At 29.5% G+C, this 23,185-nt stretch overlaps 2 protein-coding genes across 3 annotated transcripts in view; both read right to left on the bottom strand.

Annotated features, from left to right (window-relative positions):
• The window catches only part of LOC140985966 (uncharacterized), a 43,994-nt gene that overhangs the window by 4,193 nt on the left and 16,616 nt on the right, over positions 1-23,185 (bottom strand). Inside the window, exons 3-5 of the mRNA XM_073453898.1 lie at positions 1,329-1,538; positions 961-1,004; positions 607-687 (exon numbers count right to left, since the gene is read on the bottom strand). Of these exons, the coding sequence (XP_073309999.1) occupies positions 607-687; positions 961-1,004; positions 1,329-1,538 (335 nt within the window). The remainder of the gene's footprint in view (positions 1-606; positions 688-960; positions 1,005-1,328; positions 1,539-23,185) is intronic.
• On the bottom strand, positions 7,336-11,713 carry LOC140986332 (probable nucleolar protein 5-2). 2 transcript variants are annotated; one of them, XM_073454527.1, is made up of 9 exons: positions 11,636-11,713; positions 11,374-11,499; positions 11,232-11,273; positions 10,579-10,758; positions 10,307-10,471; positions 9,330-9,530; positions 8,244-8,741; positions 8,023-8,157; positions 7,336-7,945 (listed from the first exon to the last, which is right to left on the bottom strand). In XM_073454527.1, the coding sequence occupies exons 2-9, from the start codon at positions 11,449-11,451 to the stop codon at positions 7,535-7,537; spliced, it is 1,710 nt and encodes a 569-aa protein (XP_073310628.1). In that variant the 5' UTR covers positions 11,452-11,499; positions 11,636-11,713; the 3' UTR covers positions 7,336-7,534. The 2 variants fall into 2 exon arrangements, with proteins under 2 accessions (XP_073310628.1, XP_073310629.1); XM_073454528.1 differs by having other exon boundaries at positions 11,640-11,698.

Here is a 23,185-nt window from a genome sequence, read left to right as displayed (position 1 = left end):
TAGTTCAGCTTTGTTATGATGATCTGATATACACACAGAGGATAATATATTAAACAAATGAGTAAGAAATGAGTCAGTATATACTAACATCNATATAATTATATTTTTTCTTATATTGAAAAAAATATATCTTATCCATAATTTTATTTTATAATATTATAAGATTGAAATAATTTTTTTCTATTACGATATATGGAAATATATAATTAGATATTTTTTTCTTATTAATTATTAATTGAATAAAAATGATATAATTTAATTTATGATAATATTTTGTTTTTAAATACTATTAATATAAAGTTGAAAATAAATTTAATGATTAATTAATGTTTAAACATTTTTATTTTGGATTTTAAAAAAAATTAAAAAACTTGCGGGGTTCACGGGTCCAACCCGCCCCAGACCCACCGGGTTCATGGGGCAGGCGGGTCCATTGTGAGGTGGGCGGGTCTCGGGTTTGCCCCGATCCCACCTGTTGCCATCCCTAGTCTGCTAAGCGTAGTCACTAAAGTGTAGATTCTTTAATAGGATCTGAGAGCTTTAACTTAGAGGACTCAGTAGTTTATAATTTTTTTCAGTTGCTTAAAAACTTTGGGAGAAAAGTACCTGAAGCGCTTTTGTTCGATGTTCATCACATGTTGGCTGTTTGAACACTGCTGATTTTCCATCAGATCGTCTGAATGTTTCCTGAAAGCCAAGGGAACGAAGTTGCAGACATTAAAACTCAATTTTTCTTACTTGATCCATAAAACAAAATGTACTCTATGGATGAAGAGATACAAGTATATGATAATTGGAACTACAGATCTGATAAGGTGGCAATATAGTGTTTATTCACTACTTGAGACATATGATGATTGTGTGCACGTTAGTGGAGAAAATCTATGAAGCCTAATTTAACAAATAACTAAAATATACAGTACAATAGAAATTTCATGTTAAGCTGAAACTGTTACCAACCGGAGCCATCCAGCGACAAACATCACAATCGATGCATGTGTTATCTGCAAGCAATTTTAACAGTACTTCATGTTGTTGATTATAACAGAAATATTACAATAAATTACAATGGATGATTTGAGATAAAGATACTGATCAAATAAATAATAAAGCAATATTTAGCCTCAGTGGCCACCCAACACCAATAGGACCAAGTTAACCGATTCAAGTAACTTCAGGTCTTCATGAATCAATCCGATAGTCTCGGTGAATTAACTACTCGATCGGTGAACTGTGATTTCTATTAGCGTGATAATCGACGCACTGCAACGATAAATTTCGTATCCAGATGTAAAAATAATCTACCGAAGAGAGAAACGAAACGGTACCAACGAAGAAATCTCCATCGACGTTATCAGGACGCCTGATTTTGCTTTTCTTCGAATCAGAAGGAGCAGTAGAAGAAGAAGAAGAAGAAGAAGCTCTAATAGGCGCTGATCGATATCTTAACTTGAAGTTGGAGTAGTGAACTTTGCTGTCGATTTCTGGAATTTGGAATGTAAAGCAAGACTTCAGCAGCGGCTGAGATGTNGTATATACTAACATCGTCTCACGAATCTTTATCTGTGAGACGAGTCAATCATATCGATATTCACAATAAAAAGTAATACAGTTAGCATAAAAAGTAATACTTTTTCATGGATAACCCAAATAAGAGACCCGTCTCACAAAATACGACCTGTGAGATCGTCTTACATAAGTTTTTACCTAAACCAAAAACTCATGCTACATCTCCCATGTCAATCTAAATTATTATATTTTGACATTTAAATCGTCTGATGATATTGTTATTTATATTACTATTATTATTTATGATAGTTATGAATCAAATTAATTTATATATAATATTATATTATATTTAGTCCCACATTTTATAAATTATGATTATTATTTTGAAAATAATTGTTTCAAATATTGTTTATAGTATAGGAAAATGGCTAAATTTATTTATTTATGCTTTTTTAAGACTATGAAATCATAAATGTTATTTTTTTCTTCATCGAGAAAATCTTCAATTTAATACATCTAATACATTAGTATGCAACTTATGTTAATCAAGTAAATCGAAAAATTATTAAATTTATTAATAGATAATAGAATGTGATATTTAATTAGAGATCGATTTAATTTTAAAATAAATCTAATTCCTATATGACATACATAGTCATATACACTTGTTACTTATTTGTTGAATATCCTTTATTTTAATTGACTCTCCTTTTCACAAAATTAATATCCTACTCAAATTTCACTAGCAAATGTTATTTTTGTAAGTAAAGAAATTAACGTTCTTTATTATTATGTAATAAAAAAAATCATTTCAATAATTTAAGAAGGTAATATAAAAAGAATTACTTTATTTTTAGTATCATAAAAAATATTTGAAAGAGCCATACATATCAAGTGGTTGCTTTCCTCAAATAAAATAAAATAAAATTCAAGTGGTTGCGGAGCCTCGAAGTTGACAAACAAATTGTGAGAGTAACCGCTCCACGTGATTTGTATTGTAGATAGACACGCCAAACCTAAACTTGGTTACATTTTGTGTATTAATAATTAATATTAATAATCTGTTAGAAAAAAAAATTGTTTGAACATAGTTTTAATCAAGAATAGGTCTCTTGTGAGACGGGTCAATCCTACCGATATTCACAATAAAAAGTAATACTCTTACATAAAAAAAGTAATATTTTTTCATGAATGATCCAAATAAGATATACGTCTCACAAAATACGACTCATGAGACCGTCTCACATAAGTTTTTATCATTAATCAAACAATGTTTAATTTTATTTTTATTTTTTTAACAAGAGTATTAATAAAAAAAAAATCGACAAAACAAGTGTTCACAAGAGCTAGTCTATATAATATATTAAATGAGTGGCATAAAATAACTACCAAATATGTACAAGATACGTATATATGAGAACTAGTATATATAATATGTTAAATTAAATGAGTGCATAAAATAAAGGTAAATTTGAAAAAAAAATACTTTTGTATCTTTGATTTAAGATTCAGTACCTGGGCAAATTTTTTTTTCTCCACCAAAATAATCGTGTTTCTTCATCTACCAAATTAGTATCTATTATGCGATTTCTTGGATTTATGACAGAAGAAAACATGCAGCAGCTTACAATATATCTGAGCATAGTAAATTTAGATTGGTCGAGAATTTTGGTCTGCGTGAATTTACCTATGCAAAGCAAATGTAACAAATGATTTAACAGAAGAGCTTGATAAAGGAGCATCAAGCACTGTCTAGAAAGGAATATTACAAAATAGCTGGAAAGTGGGGGAGCGAAGAGGCCGGAGAAGGAATTTGAAGATGGAAAAACTTTGTGTGAGACGGTCTCACGGGTCGTGTTTTGTGAGACAAATATCTTATTTGTGTCATCCATGAAAAAATATTACTTTTTATGCTAAGAATATCTCTTATTTGGGTCCTTTATGAAAAAAATATTAATTTTTATGCTAAGAGTATTAATTTTTATTATGAATATTAGTAAGGTTGACCTGTCTCATAGATAAAGATTCGTGAGACCGTCTCACGGGAGACGGGAGGGAATCCCAAACTGAAAAGATAGTGATTGAGAAGATGTACCATCATAAGCTAGTCTGACTGCTAGTATAGTGCCTCGATCGAGCGGTCTACGAGGCTTATAGACTTTGAGCATATGAACAATGGATCACTTGCCAGCACGCGACACAAATCATCCACTGCAACATAAAATCTCCAAATTGCTCGAGGGTGAGGAAGAGTGGGGGAAGATTTAAGATTTTGACCTATCAAATCGCTTGAAACAAGATCTAATAATATCCTCACATGCATCAGAGGAACCAAGGATCAAGCACACATGACAAAACTTGCCCATGATAAAAGTATTTAGCAAGAATCTAAATTTTTGACAAATTATAATCTACGATAAATGAATTACTATCATCCTTTTAAAAATATAGTTTGAAGTTAAAAATATAAAATCAACCATTTATAGACTCGAATTATGTATTATTTATATTAATTTATGTATCACATTTTTACTTCACGAATGTCATCATCAAAGACTACTCAATATTATCTTTAAATTATATATTTTGACATAAAAAAATTAATTGAATTTTAGTATTTATAGAGTAAAATCAAGTATAGATATACTCGAATTTGATACTTTTTGAATCAATTTAGGTAACAAGTTTTAACTTCACAAATGATACATTAAAAGTCAATCAATATTACTTGAAACTACATTTTTTTACATCCCAAAATAATCAAAATTATGTCTTAAAAAGGTAAAATAAGTATATGTGGTATATGTGGGAACGAATCAGATATTATTTATATTAATTTAGGTGTCACATTTTTAATTCACAAATCTCATCATCAAATATCACTCAATATTAACTTCAAATTATATATTTAGCATCCTTAAATAATCGAATTTGAGTGTTTATAGGGTAAAATCAAAATCAAGTATTTGTGGACTCGAATTATTTATTATTTTTATTAATTTAGGTATCACATTTTTATTTCATGAGTATCATCATCAATATCACTCAATATTAACTTCAAACTATATTTTGACATCCACAAATAATTGGATATGAGTATTTTGAGAGTAAAATGAAGTATTTGTATATTCGAATTAGATACTCTTTTTATCAATTTAAGTATCATATTTTAATTTCACAAATGACACTGTCCAAAAACACTCAATATTACTTGAAACTATACTTTTTACGTCCCAAAATAATCAAAATTAAGTCTTAAAAGGGTAAAATCAAGTATATGTGAGATAGAATTAGGTAGTGTTTATACCAATTTAGATATCATATTTTTAATTCAAAAATCTCATCATCAAAGGTCACTCAATATTAACTTCAAATTATATATTTTGACATCTTAAAATAATCGAATTTGAGTATTTAAATGATAAAATGAATTAATTTGTGCTCGAATTATGTCTTATTTGTATTAAATTTAGGTATCATATTTTAATTTGCGAATGTCATCATTAGTGCCACTAAATATTAACTTCAAATTATATTTCGACATATCCAAATAATTGGATGTGAGTATTTATGGAGTAAAATCAAGTATTTGTAGACTCCAATTAGATATTATTTGTACCAATTTAGGTATCACATTTTAACTTCATAAATAACACCATCGAAAGTCACTTAGTATTACTTGAAACTCAATTATTTTCTTACATATTTGAAATATTCGAATAGTCAAATAAAGATCTGGAACCCCAAAATAAGTACGTTATCGGTCAAATAAGTACTTTTTCTTATTCCATGATGAGTGACAAACTATGTTTTTTTCAAAAATTAAATGACATGAATAAGTCATCTTAACGCATTTTCAATTAAAACACCAATAATGACTGAATAAATGGTGATCACTCGAAAATACAATATTTTCGAACATATTTGGAGTATTCAAAGAGCCAAATCAAGCATCTGAAACTCCAAAATAGGTACTTTGTAAAACAAAATAAATCATTAATCTTATTTCATGATGATTGATGACCTATTTTAAAAAATAAAATAAAATGACATGAAAAAGTCATCCTAATGCATTTTAATAAAAAGATCAACAATGACTGAATTTGTTTTAATTACTCGAAATATATTATTTTCTTATACAGTTGGAGTATTCAAATAGCGAAATTAAGTATATGAAACACCATAATAGATATTAATTTGGTAGATTGAGAAAACACAATTATTTTGGTGAAGAAAATTATATATTTATTTAAATAATAAAAGAGCAAAAATGTAAATTTATCTTTATAGGGAGTTAAAACTAAGTTTTTAGTGTTGTCAGGTATTGTTTTGTAAAAAAATTTACCTAGGTACTGAATCTTAAATCAAAGATGCATTTAGGTATTTTTTTTCCTTCAAATTTACTGATATAATAACTATCATGATGAGTAGGTCTCTTGTAAGACGGTTTCATATATTTTTATTCGTAAGACGAGTCAACTATATTCATATTTATAATAAAAAGTAATAATTTTTATTGATAACCAAAATAAAATATATGTGTCACAAAATTATTCTATTTATATTAAAAAGAAATAATTTTTATAGTTAATCAAAATATAATATATGCATTTTTATAGTTAATCAAAATATAATATATGCGTACTCTTGTGTGGACGCATATCATGGCAGGACAATGAGACGATCTCGCATTACTCATTGAGTGGCATAAAATAACTACTGCAGTATAATGGGAAGATATAATATGTTAAATGAGTGGTAAGATAACTACCACGATAGCATGGTAAAATATAAATTTTCATGGCATTCATAATCTACAAAAATTTTAAAATCTAATAAGAATACCATAGATTTTAACATTGTGTTTGGAATCAAGTGACAAATGAGATTTGATAGGTGTTGGAATTAGAAATATTGTTTTAAGAGTAGGTCTTTTGTGAGACGGTATCACAAATCTTTATCTGTGAGACGAGTTAACCCTACCGATATTCACAATAAAAAACAATACTCTTAGCATAAAAAGTAATGCTTTTTCGTGGATGACCCAAATAAGAGATCCGTAAAATACGACCCGTAAGACCGTCTCACATGAGTTTTTGTTTTGTTTTAATTGTTTGTAACAAGGGGATTTCAAAACTAAATTGATATTTGATGGGATTTCATAAAATTTAATTAGATTTTTATTTAACTAAAGGAATTTTTTTATAAAATTATAGAGATTTCACGGAATTTCATGAGATTTTGAACCATAGAAAAAATAAAAATTATTTTTAATAGTAATTTTGTATATCTACATCATAATTTTATATGCTCTTTTCAAATTTAATAAAATATGGTACGCTTAAAATCATGTAGAGCAAATTCACACTTTATTATATATTTTTAAGAGTTGTGTAAAATAAAATAAATTTTTTTAATTATTGAATTATATAAGCTATTAAAACATTCTTAAAAATATATATATAATAATAAAAATATGGTTTTTTCTTGTTATTTTTTAAAAATGTTTTTTTTCCTATATCATGTTATTAGTAAACAGAATAATTTTAACATTAAGTGATATAATTTTTTGTTCTCAAATAATATTATTTTTAATTGTCAAATCAAATTCTTACATTATATTTTTAGTTTTGTTTAAATACCAGAATTGAAATTTTAAATACACGAGTTCCATTTCCAATTCCAAATCTCATATTTTACTCATCCCAACATATCCAACCATAGCGTAAAAATCTGAAGTTATCCACTTTAAATATTTTTGTATCAAAAGAATGGCAATGCAACGTATATGAATGAAGGCCCAGGAGCCCCATTTTCCCGAAAATTATTGAGCAGAAGCACGCACAACCTTCAAATTTATCAAGATTCACACTTGTAGAAGATATAAATGTCTCGTTCAATTGCATTAGGTGAATATTCCAGACTCAAGAACGTCATAATCTTACAAAGCCAAATACCAAATCAAACACAAGAAACACAAAACTGTAAGATCTGGTGTTCTTGCATGCCTCTAGAATGTTACAGTTCAATCGTCCCTTTTCTTCTTCTTCTTCTTCTCCTTCTCCTTCTTCTTGCTCGGGGTTTCGACTTCTTCAAGATCCTCGTGCTTTCTCTTCTTTTTCTTCTTCTTGTCTCCTGCACTATCCTGTTCGTTTTGATTCTGTAACTCAGAATCATCAGATAAATGCTTCCTCTTTTTCTTCTTTTCCTTCTTCCCAACTGCTTCATCTTCAGGTTCAACACCCTCAACTCCATTTGGAGCAACGGTTTCTTCAGCATCTACTGGTTTTTTCTTCCTTTTCTTCTTCTTTTGCTCTCCATCGGTAACATGAATATCATTGCCAGCTTGCTCTGTGGGAGATGCTACCGCTTCCAACTCTTTCTTGGATAATGGCTCAAGTAGACCAAGAATTGAATCTGTTGCCGGATTGTAAGTCTGCGGAAAAACAAAATAAGAATATAGACATAAAACAACAAATAACAACATATTAAAAATTGGAATTTGTTGTCGACCTTGGCTGGTGTGATTAATCCACCAGACCCCTTCTTCCTGTCCTTGTCATAAAATTCAATCTTTGGCTTTCCTTTCACTGATCCTGCAGAACGAATGAGTTCTTTGCCTTCTAAGTTCCTCAACCGAGCTTCAAGCTGTAAAATTATGAGGTCGACAAATCATATCACAATTATTAGTACAAAACTGCAGACATAAAGCATGTATCAACTGAAAGAGGTACCTTGGCTCTATTTTCCAGTCCCATGGAATTATCTTGCCCCTCTCCAAGAGCATCACATCGAATCGCCAAAGCAGCTTTTGCGGCGAGGGATCGTGAAATTTTACCTTTGTGCTTTGGTGCTGCTTGACCAATCAAAGATGCATGGTAAATGAGCCCATATTTTGGAGTTGCATGCTTTGTTTTCAAAGCTCTGAATAGGGCCTTTTCTGCTCCAAGTATTTGAACTGTACTTCCAGGCTGCTTAGCAAGATTTATTAAGCTTCCTCCATGAGCAATCAAGCGAGCACCTACGAGTTCTCCAACAAGGGCAGTAAGATTTGGGGCGACTGTGTTCATTCTGCTCTTCAAATAGTCATACAATTGAGCTCTGTACTCGGAAAGAGAAAGAACTTGGTTGCACAAATCCTTGATGTTCTCCAGATCAAGGTCGCTAACTTCAGTTCCCATAGATATCATCGCAGCCTCTTTCAGATCTGCCTCAACCTCTTCTGCAAGCATCTGTGATCAATGTAGAGCATGTATAAGCACCAACATATTAAATAGGAATATATTTCAGAGAAATGCAATGCAATTCGGATAAGAATTCAAATTTTTTTTAAAAAAAACCATGCAACTCTAGAAGCTTGTTAAAAATTAAAAGGTGACAAGCGCATTTTAAGTGGGTGGACCCATTAGCTAATCAATAGCCTTGATATCTATTTAAGATGCAGAACATTCTCATTAGGTTCTAACAGAAACTGAAAGAAAGTCGAATATCATTAAACGTGTAAGCAAAAGAAAAATCACAATCCTGATAAGTATAACTTCTGCAGTATTTGGTTAAAATTATACGCGTGTTGGTAGAGTTTCACAAAGGGTTTTATATGCAAAACAAGAGAACTACACTTTCTTGCAATCAATTTACTTTTATTTGCACAAAATACTAAGGCACACAGCATTTCTGTAAGTCTTGGTACTTGCCATTCCTATTCAATAATACATTTATATAGTTACGATTATAATTTTAATATATTTATAACTATTGCATCAGCAAGATATTCACTTGCATGCATGGTGGGTAGAAGGAACAGAATCTAAAACCTCTACCTCAGAGAAATCCAGCTTGGCGGCATTCGTTCGGTTACCCATCAACTTCACTGCCTTTGCATAAAGGATATTATCCTGAACAATCTTTGCAAGTTCGGGAAAATGCCAACCATACCATTCCCTAACTCTCATTGCGTATGTATTTAGCTCTTTGTCCAAATCATCCAGCAAGCTAATGGCTTGTATTATCATTGTATCAACCTAATATAGCAATAGCCAAAAACTATCATAAGTAAAACTTTGGGAATTATGATAACATGATACATCAATTGATACCCATTGGTTTTTTCACTTTTCACATGCATTAAAATGATATAAATCCATTTCCACTCCCCAAGAAGTGGGACTGATTCCAAAACGAGGTTCCAAGGAAGGGAAAAATATACTTTACTTCAGAAAATTAATTATCAAATTTACGCCATCATAAATCTCGAACAAGTAGTTGCAGAAGTTCCTTCCTCCACTAATTAGAGCGGTTTAATTGTTTAATACTATAAAAGTTTGGATTTTTGTGAGGTATACATCCTTGGAATAATAAGACCACACTGGTTAAATCCATACTCCCATTGAAGCATCATGGAATACCATATACCTAACAAGCAGTTATCAACACATGGATGTTGTGATAGCTCAAAAATCCAGTTCTCCAACCAAAGGCTCTATGCCTTAATAGGACACATTTCCATCTTTGAATCAGAAATTTTCTGATATAAAACATCATGAAATTAGTTGTATTAGCCAATCACAAGCCCATTTTAACTTTCAAGAATCGAGCTTTGTCGTCATCAGAATAAGAAAAACCATAAATTTAGCAGTTGTGTGGCAGCAGAAACAAGATACAGCTTCGAGTATCAGTAGCTCATACATAACTCTAAAAAGAAAGCTCGTAGGACATATAATATCGTGTAAGTTCTGAGAATTGTAAACCGATTCCAAGGCAATTATAAACAACATAAATTAACTAGTTAACATTTCACCTTATCTGGACTGAATTTCAATTTGTATCTGGACAGACTGTGAGATAAGCCCAGACTCATTGGAGCTAAATCTTGCACAGCTAGACCAGATATGAGTTCAGTCAGTTGACTTCTTACTCCTCTCATCAGTTCCATGACAGCATTGTTGTGGATACATTCAATTTTCTGAGGCATAAAATAGAACCATGAATAGCCAAAAATCACACCATTTTGGTATAAGTCGTCGGCAACATGCAACATGATATATCTAGTACGGCGTAACAATGACTCACCATCTTCTCTTTAATGGTATTCCCGAGTTTGGAATCAGCTACAGCTAAAATGTCACCTTCACAATGGTTACGCAAAAAATTGCGAAGACCTTTGCTGGGCTTACTGTCAATCAACAACGTAGCTGCTGATAGAGCCTCTGATGTGTTCTCAAACTTAGAAAAGGCTTTTAGCTTGACAACCTAACGTTGAAAATCAAAGAAACAGAACGGTAGATATATAGGATTTAAATTAAATATCACTATGAAGTAACGTGTGAAATACAGAAAATTAACATGAAAATCACAAAAACACTCAGAAGAATCACCATGGAGCATATTTCTCATCAACTATTGCATCCCTTCATGATAAGCATCACAAACTACTACCATAAAGAGAGTTCTATTTTCAGGCGCAGTGGATCATTAGAGGTGTATCTCTAGACTCTATGTTAAATTAAAGATTGAATTACCTACATCTACTTCATGCCAAAATAATGACGAGTTCCATATATAATCACATTTCACACAACAATCAAAACCTAAACCAAGTTCACATTCCTGCATATTGTGGAATAATGGAAACTAACACGTATCCAACATCAATATGAGGTTAAGTCAACAAAGTATAACGCAAATTCAGTAAAAACAAAAGCCCCCGAGCTTAGAATCACAACCTTTCTAGCAGACTCATAAGTGGAGAACTCCTTCCCTAAATCCTGAAATACCCGAAAGAAGAATATAATACAAAGTGGACAAATAAGAACATCAAAAGAATGTAAAACATGGGCAAGTAAACGAAGATACAAGAAAATATACCTCGACTTTGGAGAGTTTTCCTTCATCCAAAACTTTGAAGAGAGCAAAACCCGCCGGGGTTTCAAACAAAAGCAACATTTTACTTGACCACCGGCAAAAAAATTCTCCCCAAAATAAACAATAAACCTGGCGAAAACAACATAAGCTTACACTTGTGAAACAAAATGAACGCTCTTTCTTCAACAAATAGATTTTTTACAAAAAAATAGTATAGTTCACTACAAATAATATCCATTTCCGTAAGTATCACAGCGTTCTAGACTCACCTGAAACTCGCCCGGGAGCCGAAGACGCGGCGGGCACCTATTAGGGTTTTTAAGGAGTAGTTCTTGGGTTTTAGTAGGTGTGTGTGACTGTGTGAGTGTGCTATCTATTTATTTATTTATTTTTATTATTATTATTATTATTATTTATTTATTTATTATTTATTATTATTATTATTNTACATTTCCAAAAATAAAAATTTCAGTCTTCAAATATGATACTAGCAAAAAATATATATTTATTTATTTATCAAAAAAACTCTAATGAGACGATCTCACGTTTCAATTTCGTGAGATGAATATTTTATTTGTGTCGTCCATATTTTTCGTGTCTCAAATAAATTTTTTTTTTAAACATAGGTATAGTTGATCAGTCTTATAAAAGAAAGCCGTGAAATCGCGTCACAAGATATCACCACTTTATTTATATAAGTATATAATTCTCTCTTATTGAAAATATATTGTGCTTCAATATTTGAACATATTTGTGTCATCGTGTACGTTTTGGTCTTAAGTGACATTGGGCTTGGGTTTGTTAACATTCTCTCTATGTTCACTTTGTTGTTAACGATACATAACAGTTCGTCCAGAAAGTAAAAGTAGGTATTTTTGGGCTTTAGGTTGGGCTTTATTATTTTCCAAGCCCAACCTGTGGTCGTTTCTTAGCTGAGCCTTTCCTTTTCGTGGCTATCATATTTGTCCATTTCAACACAGCAATTTTTTTATGCTGCCCCATCCAATTGTTTAATTCCGTACTCAAAGGACACTCATCTATTAAATAAAAAATTTGAAACATTTCATTATATCCAACAGGTGAGTGTCACCATGAGCACATAAGTGGGCATACTGAGTTAGCAATTATCAAAATTGTTCAACACGAATATTGATCTTTATTATAATATTGATAATAGATATATTATGAGACGGTCTCACTGGTTGATATCCGTGAGATGAGTTAACTTGACCTGTATATAACATCAAAAGTAATTTTTGTTGAATAAAAAATAATATTTTTCATTAATTGGGTCGAGTTAGATATCCATCTCACGAAATTAACTTGTGAAACTGTCTCACAATAGTATTTGTGGTTTAGTATTAATTAATTGCTATAAAATACAGTATTCCATATTATTTTTTTTAAAAAAATTATGTTATAAAAGGGCCTAACTAAAAAATAATCAGTGCTTGGCATGATAGATATTATACTTGTACTATCAAAAAAATTTATTGTGCTTGTACTCTCAATTTTTAATAGATATTACTATCACAAAATTACATGATATAATATGATTAATGATATTATACTTGTAATCTCAAAAAAATTTATTGTGAAATAAATTAATATTTTAATTTAAATTTAGTAAATTATACTTCATTAAAGTATCATGAAAAAATTGATACACCAATTAACGTAATACAATTTAATACTCCTGAAAATTATTTAGGAGATATATTTGGAAATCGAATGAGACAAACCAAAAGATTAAAAAATTTTAAATCAATTTAAGAGATTGCATTAAATTCGTATGATCAGCACATTTATATTAAATGAAAAATTAATAAAATAAAAATACAATAAAATTTCTTAAATGGCTCTTGAATAATAGGGTACATTTGTATGTAGATATTTATTTATTTATTTATTTATATTATATTGTTGGAAATTGCGAAAAATATTTATTTATTTGGGAATTTATTGCAGATTTAAAAACGATTTTCTCTTACTACTCCTGTGCATATATTTCCAACAAAGAATGACTTTTATTGAAAGAAAAATATGAACTACAATGAGCCACGATCACTCTTTTTGGATATCGATTAAATAAAATTATCCATCAAGTTATATAATTAATTATTATTTTCATGATTTTCAGCAAAATTTATGTTTATATATGATTTTTGATTAAATTATTGTTCATATTTGANAAACATTCATCTCAAGGTTCAAACTATTCGATTTAATTTTAAAAAGATTTTATTGATATGCAATATTTATCTTTACTGATAGAGCAATTGAAACATACAGTTTGAGTTGTTGTATGATTTAAAAGATTTAAGTTGTGCAATTATTGCAAACGAGATCATTTGGGTGCAATAATTATGTTTATTGGTCAAAGAATCAAAACGTGGTGTTTTATATGTCGTATGGTTTAAAATNGTAGAAAATGTCAAATGAAAAGATCAGGTTCCATAAGCTCTAGATAATCATGATTAACTACATAACTAATGATTATTTAATCAATAAAGGTTGTAATCGAGATTAATTAAATAAAAAATATATCCAGTAAATCTAGCATCACATGGTTTGGAGATTTTATAAGTCTAACCTCTCAATTTTAATAATAAAATAATATAATAATTATAACAATTAACTCGTTTTCTTACTATCTAATTGGATCATTTCCCAAGCACTTGGTCCATTGATCATGCCAACTAGTGCGAATTATCAATGAAAAAAGGTGATAAGATCTAGACTTGGAAATCTTAATGTTAGTATTGTTATGTAATTGCGAGAAGTTAAAAAATAATAAATTATTATCGTGAGATGGTCTTACGGTTCTATTTCTGTTATACGTGTCAACCCGATTCATATTTTAAGTTAAAAGTAATATTTTTAACATAAAAATAACTTTTTTATGGATCGGTTCAGTTGGAATTCAGTCTCACAAAATTATCTGTTAAAAATGAGATTTAGACATAACTCAACCTCAAAGCTAGTTCTAATGAGAAGGACTGTCAAAGTCTATACATACAATTCCCGAGTACTCAATCCAACCGATGTGGGATATCTAATTCACTCTCACACGCACTAATGAACTTATTGAGCATGAAATTTACAAGTCATTATCGGGTGGCCTATAGAACAGTCCAACACATAACACTAGACTTATGTTTTGATACCATGCTGAGAATGAGACTTGAAACTAACTTAACTTCAAAAACTAACTCAATGAAAAGAAATTATCCAAATTTATACATATAATTCATAAATACTTAATCCTATGGATATAATTGATATATAAACATTGGTATGGGAAAGCGCGGTGCATTAATTTTTGTATATTATAAATATATTAAAAAAAGAGTCTCGTATGATTTGAAATTAAATATTATAATTCCACATATAAAGACATTTTGGGACCAAGATTTGGTGACTACGTGCAAAAGGTTTTAATGTCAAAAGTTCAAGTGATTGGACTTGGTCTCGATTGATCGAAAGTTTATAGTTTTTTTTTTTGTTTAGGTTGCCCCCTATGTCGAAATAAATTTAAAAATAAAAAATAAAATTGAACATCGATATTTACGTGAATTTTATAAAAAAAAATTATTATAGTAAAAATCACGGGAAAAATGAAAATAATTCAATAATAATATTTTATGGTGTACAATCATTCATTGTATTTCCAAATATAACACACATTCTCTGAATACAGAAGAACAAACATCTAAAAAATATTATAGAACTAAACACTCAAATACTATGAGATAAGAAAAATTGAGAAATTGATAATTGAATTTATGAAAAAATGCATCTATTTATAGATGTAATTTCTCGTCTGAACACGTGCTTCTTTCTCGTCTGAATGCATATTTTCGTTTCAAAATTTTTTACCATTTTGACTAAGTTTTAACATGTGCAATTTGTGTCAATCATTCGAAAAAAACCACCCCCCATTAATTTGTTGTCTTCCGCCAATCAATCATTTGTCTACATTTTTAAAGAAAAGTTTGTAGTTTTTTCATATACAATTATTGGAAACAAAATATAAAATATTTATTCTATTCGAAAGAACAAAGAAAATTTTATTTTCTTTTATTTTTTTCCAAAAACCACATAGATGTTGAAAATATTATATCTATTGTTTAGATAAATAATAGCAGAAAAAACTGAGTGATAAGAGGAATTCCAAGTAAAATAAATTTCAAGACATTTAATTAAATCGTGTGATGAAAAGATTCTACTTGTCTCCTTGAACTAAATTTTTTGTGATCAAATTAAAATAATAATAACACATACAACGCGTATGTATCTTTTGCTAGTATTTATTAATGTTAAGTTATCTATATATTACAATAATTATTTTTTGAAATAAAAAATTAGCATATATAATAAAAAATAAACGTCTTACTATAATGTATTTAATCATTCCAACAAGTAAAAACTATTAATCCAAAAGTACATTTTTTTAAATCCAAAAGTACAACTTTTACTATTTCTTACTACAAAGCATCTTGAGCTGTCCAAGCAAACACTAACCACTTATGACTCAACATACATCTTTTTTTTTAAAAAAAAAAATGAGTAGATATCGTTGTGAAATGATAATTGATATTTCTATCATGAATTGATCGATTCATAATTATAATAAAAAAATAATATTTTAAAATAAAAGTGATATTATGAGTTGAATCGAATTATAAATTCATTTCACAAAATTAATCGGTGAAATGATCTCAGAATAAATTTTGTATTTTTTAATGAACGTGATACAAAGCATGTATTCCAATTTTTAATTTTAAATGAAACCACCCATGAATAAATATATACATTGAGTTTGAAATTCCTATCGCTTGTTATTTTAAAGATAGTCGACTACTGGCGTTTTATTCAAGCAACGTGGGATATTTTTTTGTTAATTTTTTTATTATTTTAAATCAATATTTTCTTGTGCTAATTTTACATATATAATTATTTAAAAATTCAAAAATTCGAATAAAGATTAAAGAAATATTTTAATAATTTTAAATTTTTTTAAAATAGATATAATAGTGATAAAAGAATGCATAATTTTATTAAATTTATTTTTATAACATTTTTATTCAATAAAAGTAGTACATTTATAATTTTAAAGATATTTCTCTTATTTTAAAAAATTCATAATGACAACAAAATTAGTTATCAGTAGATCAGAGTTAATAAGAAGCCGACGATTAATCTAGTGTATATTTATATAATCAAAATTACCTCAAGTTTTGGTGATTTCAAACAATTGTTTATCTGAATAGATCTTTAAGTAGTCATTGTTAGGTTATCCAACGCCGGCTTTTGTAATATGTTGTTTTGAATACGTTATTCCCGCTTTCTAAACTCATTTTCGATTTTAAAATGTGTGTAGAGAAGCATGAAGCATCTCTAGCTGCCAACGTTTGAATTATAGGAAAGGATATTAGGAGGGCACGCGATGTGAAATTGTATGTGAGAAAAAGTAAACAATGTTTCTATAAACTCAATAAAATAAAATAATATATACATATATATACACATGAACGATATCGACGAGAACAAAACCTCATTTATTGGTAATTCAAATAAAAGGGAAAAAAATGAAGCCAAAATATAATTAAAGGTGTTTCAAGTTTCATTCGCAAAAAGTATAAAAGAAATCAATTTAATTACCAACTGTTAAAATCAGAGATTTTTTTTTAAAAAAAATCAGAAGTTTTTTTAGGGTTTAGGGTTTATGATACAATATACAATGAAAAAACGATTTTAACCTTTTTGAAAGGGCGCCCCAAATCCCCAATCTCAGCAAAATCTGGATTCCCATAGTCCTATGCCCATTTAATTCGATATTTTATGTAGAAATACGTCATACATGACCTTTAACATTTGATAACACACACACATTTATATATAACAAAAACTCACATGACATCGTCTCACGGATCAATTTTGTGAGAGACATATATCATATCCAATTCGATTCATGAATAATCAATTTTTTATGTTAAAAGTATTATTTTCGCTTAATATAGATCAGTCTGACTCGTCTCACATATATAAATATGTGAGACCATCTCACGAAAACTTCCTCTTTATATATATGTATTCTTTTTTTATTTCATATATATGTATTTAATGTATCTTCTTTGATCCTGTGAACTGTAAAGTGATTGCAAGAAAAAGGTGTTTCAACTTTCAAGCTCCCAAGAGATTACATATNATATAGTCGTTGAAACACCTTTTTGGTTTCAATGAGAAGAAATTAAGAAAAGATATGTTATCATATGCGCCTCGATCATATCTTGGCAATCGTGAATTATGCCTTTACAACTTAGTTATTCAGACAAATTCTGTACCATTATTTGCCTTTCTTGACCAAGAGAATCAGGTCGATTCTTGGAAAAATCATCTACCGAGACTAAATACATTAATGAAAACTTCGATCGATCTTATAATTATAAAAAAATAATAAGAACAATTTCAAAATAATTTTATTTGTAGCATCCACGAGCACCCTATTTAGAGCTCACAAGTATGTTATTGTACATGAAGACGACGAAAAATCCCAAATCAAAGTGTGTCGTATTTTCAAGAATATATAATTTAAATTAACCCCAATAACTCTTTCCAACATAGACTAAGATGGAAGTTAAAAAGCCAAGCAATTGGATCGATGACCAGCGTTGTTCAAATAATTTTTTGAGTTTTTGATCATTTATTTTATTAAGTTTCAGTTTTAGTAATGTATCTTTCAAATTTTTCGCCAAACCTATTTTCATCTGAAAAGCTGATCTGACACTAAATGATGCAAAGTCTTCATCCGTAGAGTGGTGCTAATTCACTATGCTCCAACAAAGTATTAGTTCTCAATGACACACACATCTTCGACCACAAAAATAAAGTCGATTTCGATTATTTTAATGAGTCCACATTTGAAATGAATCGAATGTGGAACGACGTGGAATAATGTAATCAATATGTGGTTCCCTTTAAAATACTTCCAAATTAAATGTAACCTAAATATACAGATTGTATATAAAATTAAAGATCAAGAATCATATTAAATAATAGTAAAATACATCTGTGCCAAAAAAAAAACAATATTCATCTCTTTATGCCAATCAACAAATACCAGGAAATAGTTTTTTGGATAAAAAAATAATGGGAAAATTGAGATATTATTATTATTTTTTTTTTTGGCATGAAATCAATAATATTTTTTTTTAACATTAAAAAATAAAATAAAATCAATCCGGGAGATCCCAAAGAACAATACAAGAAAGCCAAGATAGAATATTTATATCTAGCCATTGAAAATCTAGAGAAACATCTAAAGCTCTGCGAGCTAGAAAATGAGCTACACAGTTGGCCGAACGATACATATGCTTAATAGAAATAAAGCTAGTGTCCAGAAACAAAAAATTGACATCCAAAGCTAGAACCCCTACTGGACCAAACTCTTCATCTGGATTAAGAGTTAAGCGAACTGGGCAAAGCCACAATCAGGTTAGGTTGGTTCAAATTCCAACTATTTTTCATTGGTTTTTTTCCAATGCAAATTTTATGTGCATGCATGCCTTGGATTGACTTTGTTTATGTTTATGTTTATGTTTATGTGTGTGACTAATGTGTGCAATCGTTCAAGAAAAAAGGTGATTCATACCTACATATTTCTGTTTTAGAGTTAATACATATCGAATCACTGAGGTATAAAAGTAAATTGAATGTGGTCAGTGAACATGTTAGATGTATTTGAAATTCTACAAAAACTGGCAATCGTTACGAATAGGGTTTAATATTGTTCTAAATCTCATTTTTTAAGCGGCTTGGTACATGTTATTCATATCCATACATCATGGTTGAATGAGTGACCATGACTTATTGACTTATCAACTCAGCACATGTATCATATACTGAATGGATAAGAGCACTACCCGTGTGAGTGTTATGAACAAAACCTCTCTAAGCTACTAGCAACAATATTTGTGAGAAACCTTTTACGGTTTAGAAATATGTTCGTGCTTACTCATCTCTATACGATGATTATCTTTGGAGTAGGTCTTTTGTGAGACGATCTCACGAATCTTTATATGTGAGACGGGTCAACCCTACCGATATTCACAATAAAAAGTAATACTCTTAGCATAAAAAGTAATATTTTTTTATGGATGACCCAAATAAGAGACCCGTCTCACATAATATGATCCGAGAGACCGTCTTATACAAGTTTTTGTATTATCTTTGATGATAAATATAAACAAATAAGTTATATTTCTCAACTTTGTTTATATATCAATTTTAGAATAAAAATCTTATATTAAATATCAAGAAATTATGATTTCATGCATGACTTCTCACCACATAAAGATTAATATCTCTCTCTTCTTACTCCACACATATGGCGATTGGACCATCAATAAATTCATTGAAAACGCAAATAATTTATTTTTTTAAGGCATTTAATAATATCAGAAGGAATCAGAATCAAATTTTGGCTACCCAATCAAGTATTATATGTTTTATTATTATATTTATTTTTTAAAAAATTGATATATAAATACATGTATAACTCTCTTATGAGACAGTCTCACAGATCTAATAGTCGACCCGATCTATATCTGCAAGGAAAAATAATATTTTCGAACATTTTGTATAAATCGGATCAGAATGAATATATATCTCACAAATTTGACCGTGAGACCATTTTATAATAGCTTTTGTGTATAGAACATTCAAATAAATAAAAAAAAGGCAAAAACTTGTGTGAGACGGTCTCACGGGTCGTATTTGTGAGACGGATCTCTTATTTGGGTCATCCATGAAAAAGTATTACTTTTTATGCTAAGAGTATTACTTTTTGTTGTGAATATGGGTAGGGTTGACCCGTCTCACAGATTAAGATCCGTGAGACGCTCTCACATGAGACCCACTCCTAAAAAAAATAACTACTTCGATGACTGGCTAATATCTCATGATTTGGAGTGACATTTGCATTATTTTCGAAAAAGCAAAGAAAGAGAAATAATAAAATAATTAACCACCGGGAGGAGAATAGAATTTTCATTGGTGAATTACTAAGCATTTCTCGATCTTCTCCGATCCTTCCGCCAATTGTTTTGGAAAAGAAGAATCACATAATAAATAGCTTTTTTTATTTTTTTTATTAAAAAAACTACATTGATTACTAAAAAATAATTAAAATACAAAAGTAATTTCAAACACATTTTATATGTGCATAAAACCATCAAAAAAATTTTTTTTGTTAAAATTACTACACATGTAATAATAATTTTAAAAAATAAATGACTTCATTCGGTGAGAAATTATATTTTTAAATTGTTTAATTAATTGCTCACTTGCAAACATTAATGGATCTGTAATATTTCCTGGACCACTCTATTATATTCCCCAATTTCCAATGTGATTTTATATTATTCACGACCCAATTTAAGAGTATCATATTTGTCAATTTGTGACTCAATTTCAAAATTTTGAAGAATAATATAACATGATATATTTTGAAAATCAGATATGTTATTTTAAAAATCACATATAAATTTAAAGAATATTACAAATGGAAATTCTTTAAGTAAGATATTTAAAGGCAATTTAACTTGTTGCCTATAGTTGCCTAACGACGGGTTAGCTTTTGCTACATCAAAATTGTTTCTTTTTTTTTTTATTATTATTATTACAATACCATCAAATCATATGAGTTCCTCAAATTATTATAGAAGTTGGCGTATATATTTATAAAATAAAAATTAATATTTGACCATATCATAGAAAAAATCACTTTCGATTTAGCGAAGAATAATCCAATTAGGGACAACTAACTGACCATGTCTAGTCGATATTATATCACAATTAATAGAAAAATTACTTTTAGATTTGGTAGTTGATACGTCCTTGTAACTTTGGAAACGAATAAGATTGCATTATTTTTATCTTATAATTAATTTCATATTTAATTAAACACTTGGTTTACAGGTTGTATCGGAAATTAGTCAAATACAAACATTCATATATTTAATTTAAGGGTAAGTTCATATGTGAGACATATTTACTGATCATGTTTATAATAAAAAATAATATTTTTTGATAAAAAAAATTACATAGGTCGAATCGGATTTGAGATCTGTCTCATAAAATTGACATGTGAAAAGGTCTCATAAGATTTTGTGTAGAATTATTCACCAATTAATTTATTTACCATTTTTGATGTATACGTCGAAATTGAATTTTATGTACACAAAAACTCATGTGAGACGATCTCACGGATCAATTTCCTGGGTCGAATATCTTATTTGGTTCATCCATGAAAAATTATTACTTTTATCGTGAATATTAGTAAGGTTGACACGTCTCACAGATAAAAATTTGTGAGACCGTCTCACAAGAGACCTACTTTCCATGTATACATATATAATTTTAATTTATTTATTGTTTAAATTCTAAAATATCGTAATCTGGTTCAACGAAATTATGTAGTATAATAATAAATGGGTTTAATTTATAAAAATAAAATAAAATTTCCACCACGACGTTGAGTTTGGACCCGAGGAAGCCTTATCCTCTGCCTAAGATATGTGGGGGCTTCAAATTTACACTTTTCAACCATATATTTCTCTTTATAAGATAATGTACGTTTACATCACACACTTTACAATATTATTGATCATTATTTAAAAAAAAATGTAATTATTGATCGTGATAAAAAAGCAACAACATCAAATCACAAAATCTTTGTGCCCTAAAACACTAAATTAACCACAAATAAAAATTTATTGCGTGTATATATTATGTAGAAAAATTTGTAAACACGTGAAATAGTTAAGTGTTGTCGTGACATAATAAACTTAGAAAAAAATACATCATCATGTCAGTATTTTCATGTATCATGTCAGCACTATAATGAAAAATGAATTAAAAAAAGAAGTAAGTGTGGGGACCCGGACGCTAATCATCTTCTTAATCGTCATTGGGACAATTGGATCAATGTAATTAATCTGGGTCTACATTTTTTTTTAAAAAAAATATAGTGCGGAACGTAATGGAATTCAATCTAATATACATATCTGTATAAAAGTACAGGTCTTGTACAACAAACATCAAACTCAAACTAAGGTTCAACAACTAAATGTCAAGTGCTGAATCCTATCTACAGCAAGGTCAAAGTCCGTAGTCTCCACTCTAATCTCGATCTCTCATCATCTCCTCGACCCTGATCCTGTCCCACCTGTTGTCATGTACACATACAAACAAGACAACAGCCGGATAACTCCGGTGAGAATATAATTCCCAGTATAAATCAAAGAAACATGCAAGCATATAATCGATAGAAATGCATGAAATAGATATCAAGAACATGTATCAAATCGGAAACATGAATCAATATCAAACTGTAAATAAACTCGTGACTCCACGTCTCAGACTAGACTCAATCCTAGTCTAGGGATCCCGGTTTCCAGATGTTGGTATTCCTATATCGACCAACAGTAATAGAAGAAACTCCAATTCTATCCACGTCGATATAACCATACATCCAGTGTCCTGACCTATCCGTCACAGACTGTGGCCCTATCGCCAATACACTATCTTGTGACATCGTGCAATGTGCCCGTGGCGATCCCGCCACTATCAGGTACTTCTGTCACAAGATTACTCATCTAATGCATGCTCCTATAAATCCATAGAACATGCATTTTAATCAAATCAATAAACACAATAATAAAACATCAGAATAAGTATGTGATTTAGGGAAACTCAAGTATGTCCTACTCAAGTCGATCTCCCAATACCACATTGACTTATACCTTTCGTT

The sequence above is a fragment of the Primulina huaijiensis genome, chromosome 10, assembly GCF_012295235.1.
Source record: "Primulina huaijiensis isolate GDHJ02 chromosome 10, ASM1229523v2, whole genome shotgun sequence".
NCBI classification, from domain to species: Eukaryota; Viridiplantae; Streptophyta; class Magnoliopsida; order Lamiales; family Gesneriaceae; genus Primulina; species Primulina huaijiensis.
This window is presented reverse-complemented; position numbering and strand designations above follow the sequence as displayed.

Excerpts from the sequence above, each read along its gene's own strand:
- LOC140986332 (XM_073454527.1), bottom strand. The coding sequence starts at position 11,451 with ATGTTGCTTTTGTTTGAAACCCCGGCGGGTTTTGCTCTCTTCAAAGTT. Across the intron at positions 11,274-11,373 it reads GAAAACTCTCCAAAGTCGAG|GATTTAGGGAAGGAGTTCTC; the intron begins GTATATTTTCTT and ends CGGGTATTTCAG. Across the intron at positions 7,946-8,022 it reads GATTAATCACACCAGCCAAG|ACTTACAATCCGGCAACAGA; the intron begins GTCGACAACAAA and ends GTTTTTCCGCAG.